The sequence below is a fragment of the Nelumbo lutea genome, chromosome 3 (genome assembly GCF_056320005.1).
Source record: "Nelumbo lutea isolate HS-2025 chromosome 3, American lotus-T2T, whole genome shotgun sequence".
Lineage (NCBI taxonomy): Eukaryota > Viridiplantae > Streptophyta > Magnoliopsida > Proteales > Nelumbonaceae > Nelumbo > Nelumbo lutea.
The window spans coordinates 32326888-32334475 of NC_142686.1; the positions used below are offsets into that span (position 1 = coordinate 32326888).

At 36.9% G+C, this 7588-nt stretch overlaps 1 protein-coding gene across 1 annotated transcript; it reads left to right on the forward strand.

Moving 5' to 3' along the window:
• Nucleotides 1-135: 135 nt before the first annotated feature.
• On the forward strand, nucleotides 136-5477 carry LOC148864064 (expansin-A13-like). Its single transcript, XM_088975201.1, has 2 exons — nucleotides 136-1036; nucleotides 4981-5477. Exons 1-2 carry the CDS (start codon nucleotides 540-542, stop codon nucleotides 5285-5287), a joined length of 804 nt encoding a protein of 267 aa, XP_088831327.1. The 5' UTR covers nucleotides 136-539; the 3' UTR covers nucleotides 5288-5477.
• The last annotated feature ends 2111 nt before the right edge of the window (nucleotides 5478-7588 follow it).

Genomic DNA, 7588 nt, shown 5'->3' on the forward strand with positions numbered 1-7588 from the left:
TATTTTGGAAGGAGTATAAATTTAAATATGTAAAATGCAAAATCTTATATCTTGTATTATTTATCCTGCATCTTCATCGTATATATTTGTATTTATAATCTTTTTTAAGTTGAATCTTACTCAGTTTGGAATAGGTATAAATATAAATATATACAAAATAATATAAAATACTAGTTTTTGCACTCTGCATTTTTTGTATTTAAACTCCTTCCAAACTGAGCCTTAATTTCAAATCCAGCCCATTAAAAATACAAATTTTGGAAGCGCAGTTGGACTGGGCCTCAAAGGCTTCATCCCCATTTGGTCACTCATTACTTCACTCACCTTAAAAATGGTTGTTCGGAAAAACTAATCACTCTGCTTCTTTGTGTTTGCTGCTCTCTCTCTCTCTCTCTCTCCCTCCCTCCCTCGGTAGTCTCTTCCCCCACTCTCTCTCTCTCCCTCGGTAGTCTCTTCCCCCTCTCTCTCTCACACAAACACACACAAACCCCTTAACACAAAGAAAGAACAGAACCCGAGACGCAGGAGAAGAGAAGGAAATGTCAATTAACCTCATTCACACCATACTACTTCTATACACGGTAGTCCTAACATGGAGAGCAGCTGGTGCTGTATATGCTTCTACTTCTCCCCCCTCCTATTCCTCAGCAACCCCAATGGCCGAGTGGAGATCCGCCAGAGCCACCTACTACGCCGCATCCGACCCTAGGGACGACGCCGGAGGGGCCTGTGGCTACGGTGACCTAGCGAAGAATGGCTACGGAATGGCCACCGTCGGGCTGAGCACTGCCCTCTTCGATCGGGGCCAGATCTGCGGTGCTTGTTTCGAGCTGAGGTGCGTCGAGGACCTGAGATGGTGCATTCCAGGGACTTCCATTATCGTCACCGTTACCAATTTCTGCGCGCCGAACTATGGCTTGCCGTCCGACGGTGGCGGCCACTGCAATCCTCCCAACAAACACTTCGTCCTACCCATCGAGGTCTTCGAGAAGATCGCCGTCTGGAAAGCTGCTAGCATGCCTGTACAGTATCGCAGGTACGCTGCACCTCTCCCCCCTCTCCATTGCTGTTTGCTAACTTGCGCTTAACGAATAACGAGCCTGGTCTTTTGCTAATATACGCTCAAGGAGTGCGTAGATTCGCTATATTGCGCACATCTTTCCTTAGTGTTGAGTTCAATTATATAAAAACTATATGATATTGGACTCCCTAATCATTTAGCAACTATGTTAGCCCTATGATTTCACATATTTACTAAAAACTACTCTATGGTTTTTATATATTATTAAAACACATTGCAATTTATGATCCCGTGATCTTAGAAAATGTAAAAAAGGATATGGATTCAGGGTTTTTTTTTATTTCAAAAATATCTCTAATAATACTCATTTATCCTTCTAGAAATAGAGTTGGGTAAAAGTTGAATTTTCTTCATTTTCTTTATTAAGAACAATTTCAATTTGGTCAATTGAATGTTAAGGTAAAAAATGTCATTTCCTTTCTATTTAAGAAAAAAATAAACTCTGTAGTAGGTTTTTAGCAAATAAGTGAAACTATGAGGGGTGTCTGTGTAAATACCCCTTTTTAAGTTTTAATCTTCACGAGATTACTAAAATGCGCCTAAATGATTGATTTAATGATAAGATTCTTCGGGTTTCAAAAATTTTGGCGTTGCATTGCATTGCCACTGGGTCCAGTCCAGAGTCCTGACCCCTGAGATCGAGACCCAACCGGGACAACCTCAAATCTGATGAGGCATTGATTTGTATGTCCTTTGTTTTATCTGAAAAACTTTTCTTGTTTGGCGACAAAGTTAACTCTATACCTAGCTGGTGTAACAGTGTCCGGCTCCGGCCAACTCCAACTCCTTATGTGACGACAACATACATAAGTGTACTCCATCGCCGGTTTTGTCGCGTCTATAGCTGCTTTTGACAAGACAAACATACCCCTGATAACAATTTTAATAGCCTAATTTAATAAGATGTATTAAACTTTTGATGTTGCTATTCTCACTCAGCTCGCAGTGAGAATAGCACCATCTAATTCAATTTTGATACGTTTTGTCATTATATGATAATATAATGATCAAGATTTTTTTATGGAATTAGTGCATGATGGGCAAAATGGATGGTGACAGGTGAAAATCACTTAAGCTGAGAAGAGAATTTCATAAAACAGTTGTAACAAGGGCAATATCGTATGAAGTAGAACGTAGGGTAGTTAAGAAACAATATATGGAAAGAAAATGAATGTAACAAAATTACAAATTTTGAGATGAGTGGGTGAAAAGCAAGAAAAAGACAGGTAAAACTCATTCAAAGGAACGTAAGAATATCTCCATGGGCAATGAGGGAAAATAAACAAAATTGATTTCGTCATGTGAAAGAAAACGATACTGGTTGAGATAATAAAAGGGACAAGTCTAGAATTATATGGGTTGAGGTAGTAAGAAATGATTTAAGAATTAAGAACCCATATTTTAAGAATTAAGAACCCATATTTTAACATTGGATATGACATTTAATAGAACAAAATGGTAAAATAGGATTCATGTAGATGATGTCATATAGTTGGGACAAGACTTAAATGATGATTATGCATTTTTATCATTATCCCTTTAGACTGTGTTTGGTTTGAAAGAAAAGGTAGGGAAAGGAAGGGTGTCAAACCAAACACAGCCTTAATTAATTGGAAAAGAAGTGATGTTAGATGGGCAAATGGTGCTTGGGTCCATAGGAAGATGTTGCTGACTTTTTGTTATATGTAACTCAAGTTTTTCTTTCCAACTTTGTAAGTCCTATTGTTTATTCTCTCTTTTCCGTTATGGGACATGCTTATTCAATTGAATTCTTCCTTATCAAGATTAACATTAATAAATAAAAAATGGAAAATTACAAGGAACCCTTAAATTTTGGGGCCAAGGGTGATCATGACCCAACCGTGGGCTTAGCACCTTTAATAAAGCACATAACCAGCTCACACCCAAGGCCAGTAAGGCAGTAATATAAGCTTGGGCAAGGCCCTACATTAGGCCTGAGTTAGGTTGGAATTGCAGACTTTAACTTTTGATATATTTTATTAATTGTATAATATTGTAAATTAACATATTGTACGTATAATTTTAAAATTGCTTTGGCATTGGTGTAGGTCATAAAAATTAAATTTGATTATCTAATGTTAAACTTATATCTTTGCCCTTTATTTAGACATGTATGTAGCCTCTCATATATTCATGTAATGTTTAACCCCCTAACAAATTGTCAATGATGAATGAGAAATTACCCAATTGCGCTTATATATTAATTTTGCACTTCAAAGCAAATATATATATATATATATATATTAGCCTCTCATATATTCATGTAATGTTTAACCCCCTAACAAATTGTCAATGATGAATGAGAAATTATCCAATTGCGCCTATATATTAATTTGCACTTCAAAGCAAATATATATATATATATATATATATATGTACATATGAAAGTAAGTGATGTTTGATGTTAGTTAATGGCGAAGAAAATAATCAAATATTTTACCTTATGAAAACTCTAGCACATTACTTAGATGGCTCAAATTCATTGATCTATTTATAGATGTCACTTTGATGTTGGTTTACTTTAGCGCATCGCTTAGATGGATAAGAATGATCTATTGCTTAAAGAGAGTGAGAAACCACTTTGCTAGATTGGATTTTTGGGATGATTTGTTACATTATTTGGATGGTTTAGAACTTTAGATTGGTTGAAATTTTGGTATCACTTGGATGGTTGAAATGAATCCATTATATTGGGAAACCACTCTAATGGCTCAAATCTATTAATATTGAACATCCAATTAAAGCACAGAATAAAAAAGAAAAATCTGCCAAATAAAGTGAAATACAAAATATGTGAAAGACCTAGACCATTAAAACGACCTCCTAGGAAAAATCAATTAATATCAGCCAGCCAAATTATGCATGGAGATGCTAGCTAATTTAGCTCTTTCAAATGAGGTACCAAATCAATAAGTCTAAAGCCATTACAATGGTTTTCTATGATCAATGGATTGAATCAAGTATTAGTGCATCATTTGGATGGTTGCAATTGACTGATCTTGGGATGCATAACCCAAATTTCTGGTGTTATTTGGTACATCGTTTTATTTGAATCTGGATCTTTTTACCCACAAGACATTAGCTGTACATTGGGGACATCTTCCTATGAATGGTAACTTGACCTGTTCACGCACTGGGCTTTGGGCCTAACTTTACACTGTCTTGGACTCAGGCCCATTAGAATTTTGATAAAAGCCAAGCTCAGGCCAGTTATGAACAGGTAATGGGAACATGTAAACACAAAAGATGTTTCCAATGGGTAGGTGTGGATAGGATTGTTGTGGGTAGGAGATCCAAGCTCATTTTATTTGTTTTAGATTTGTTGTTTTTTTAAAGACAGTTTGGTGCTTTTACTTGAATGCCCAAGATTATTTGAAATTTTGGTGTATTGTTTGGATGGTCAAGATTAATTCTTTTATCTTGAGAGACCATTTTGATAGCATAATTTTTTTTCTTGGTACATTGGTCGGATTGTCCAGAATTTTGACACACCACTTGGATGGTTGAGACAAGTTCACTGATCTTAAGTGACCACTTTGATGGCCTAGATCTTTGTGTTAATTGGATACACCATTTGATGGTTTCAAAACCCAGTGGTTTGAATCACTTTACACCTGTGCAAGGAAAGTACTGATCAAATTTCCATAATTTGGGGGCTTAGCCGCTTAGGTATGTGGGAGGGACCCGTGGCACTGGAATACCAACAGCATATCTATAGAGGAATAGATGCTGGAAGATGTATAACCATTTAACATGCAGATTTTCTTTTGTCCTTTTAATGGGATAAGTTTGTCATTCATTCTCTGTACTTCAGAAAAATTATGTAATAGATTGAACGGCTCTCATGTTCTCGAGTGTTTCTGATTTTGTGGGATCAGGATGAAGTGCATAAAGGAAGGAGGAATTCGGTTCAGGATCGACGGGTCGGGATTCTTCTGTTCAGTGCTGATCAGTAACGTTGCGGGTGCTGGTGACGTAGTGGCCGTGAAGATCAAGGGGTCAAGAACAGGGTGGCTTCCAATGGGAAGGAACTGGGGGCAGAACTGGCATGTCACAGCTGATTTGAAAAACCAGCCCCTCTCGTTTGAAGTCACAACTAGTGATCGGGTCACAGTTGTATCTTACAATGTTGCACCCAAAGATTGGAGCTTTGGGCAGACCTTTGTAGGCAAGCAATTTGAGTAAAAGAACCAAATTAATGCTAAACAAAAGCAGAAGATGGCAGTTATTATATGTATATTTTAGTTATCCTTTTTTTTTCTTTTATTTCCTCCACCTCGAGCATAAATATTGGGGGGGGGGGGGGGGGCAAAAAGGATGTAATTGATTATTTGGTCTTTTTTTAAGGCACTTAGGCAAGTTCATTCATCATAAATTCTCAGTCAACATCAGCCTTCAAAGCAGAAACTGAGGAAATTAGGAAGAGAACCAGGTCTTGAGAGTGTTACAAGAGAGCCAACCTAGCCGGAGAGTGAGCAACCCGATTACACTGATGGGAAAATATGTAACCGAGTAACTGTGTATCACCAAGGTGTGAGAGAAGGCTCTTGCAGCTAAAAATGAGAGTTTGAACTATCAATCAACAATAGTTTGATTAGGTATTAAGCATCATCTTCAATAATGGCTGAAGAAATTTCAAAAGGGGAAGCAAAGAGGATTCCTTCAAGAAGAGCAGTTGCTTCTGTCACCAAGACTATACTGGCTTCAATTGGAATGGTTCATGCATAAACAAAGGAGCCTTGTGCATTTTGAATTAGCAGTCCTCCAAATTTTCCAGATGACGCAAGGGTAAAGTATTGAATGACTGAATGTCAACAAAAGCATGCATCAAAATAATAATAATAATAACTAAACTAAATGATACTTGGAGAGACCATCGCCATGAATGTTTATTTCTTCCTCTTCTTGCTTTCGATTTCAAGCCAAGTAGAACGTTCCCAAAAGATTAGTTGATATCTACTGAGCCTATTGCCATGAATGCTTCATTTTTGGTCTTCGTAAATTGTTATTTTTCCTTATGGACTCTTGAATATGAGCTAATAGTTTACAGTATTTTGCAAAGGTTTCTTGTATTTTTCTCAATGGAGTTTTTCACTTACTCTAGTACCGGCTAGAGTTTTTCAAAATATCAATATGGGTAATCGGTACTGTTTTTTTATGTGTTTTTTTCTTTTTTGAAACTGGTTTAGAGGGGCCGATTTAAAGCTGGTCTACCCCCTAACCACTCACCGACCCGAAACACCCCCTGTAGGGGCATATCGGAAAGGCTCTGATATGATACGTATCAACCAATATGGGTCAATAATATCAAAATTTTGATTCTTATTTGTAGGTAATTCTCCCCATTAAGGAACTTCCTCTATAACAACCTATTAGAATCAATCACATCCCCTATTTGTTCAACCACTCATCGCTTATCCTTCTAAATTCAAATTTAAATTTAAAATTGGATAATGATAAATGGGGTGAGAGATTTTAAGGCCTTATAGTTTTGACTTAACCAAAATGAGAGTTTTAGTAGGGAACCCTATGACCACAACGATGAGCTATGAATTTATAAATCCCACATTCTAACATAAAGGGCTTTGGTGATACTGAAGCTGTTTGGTTTGTTGTTGAGTCTGAATTGGAATGGTCCATTCTCCCCACCTGTTTGGTTCGGACAATAATTTAAATCAGAATCAAAATCAGATGGAATGATTATAATTTCCAAGGGGGAGGGAATGCCAATCCACCAGAAATAGGAATGGGATTCTGCTTCTGCCCAATCACTCGAAACTAATGGACCCCTATTCCAGTTCCGATTATAGATCTCTATTCCCATGAACCAGTTAAACCCTAAGACTGCCTTTAGTTGCGGTACAAATTTCATTTGCTCTGATGCAAATGCATGGAAGAGCAAAATAATTGAGTGTAAATTCTGGTTTACTTTTACTTCAGATTTAACATTCAGATTTAACATTGTCTTGCTTGTTTGTGAGAAATAAAATGAAGTGACCAATGCTTTAAATTAAAAGAAGGAAAGTTTGTCTGGTTTGCTACTACTATACTACTATAACTTTTAAAACTTAAAATAGAAGGGGTAGGAGGAGGGTTATCTGTCTTGGAATAAGGTAGGACGCAAGATTATGCGATCTCCATTTCATATGAGAAAGAACTGAGATAGGTAGAAGACCGTGCAAATTCTGCATCACTTTTTCCGATGCTAACCCTGTATTGCCGGTGAATGCAAAAGAGACAAACAGTACTAATTTTGTATGAGGTGATAGTGCAAATCATAATTACAAACAAAAAAAAAAGAAACTGAACCCAATACAAATTTCGTAAGCCATCAATATTTGCATTGCAACCAAACACAGCCATCAATATTTGCATTGGTTCCTTCGATTGCTGTTATCGATCTTGATTTTTGAGGAGATAATTTTGAAGTTGGAATCTTGTAATGTTAGTATAGAGGTTATACTAGAAATGAGAAGGAATGTTATG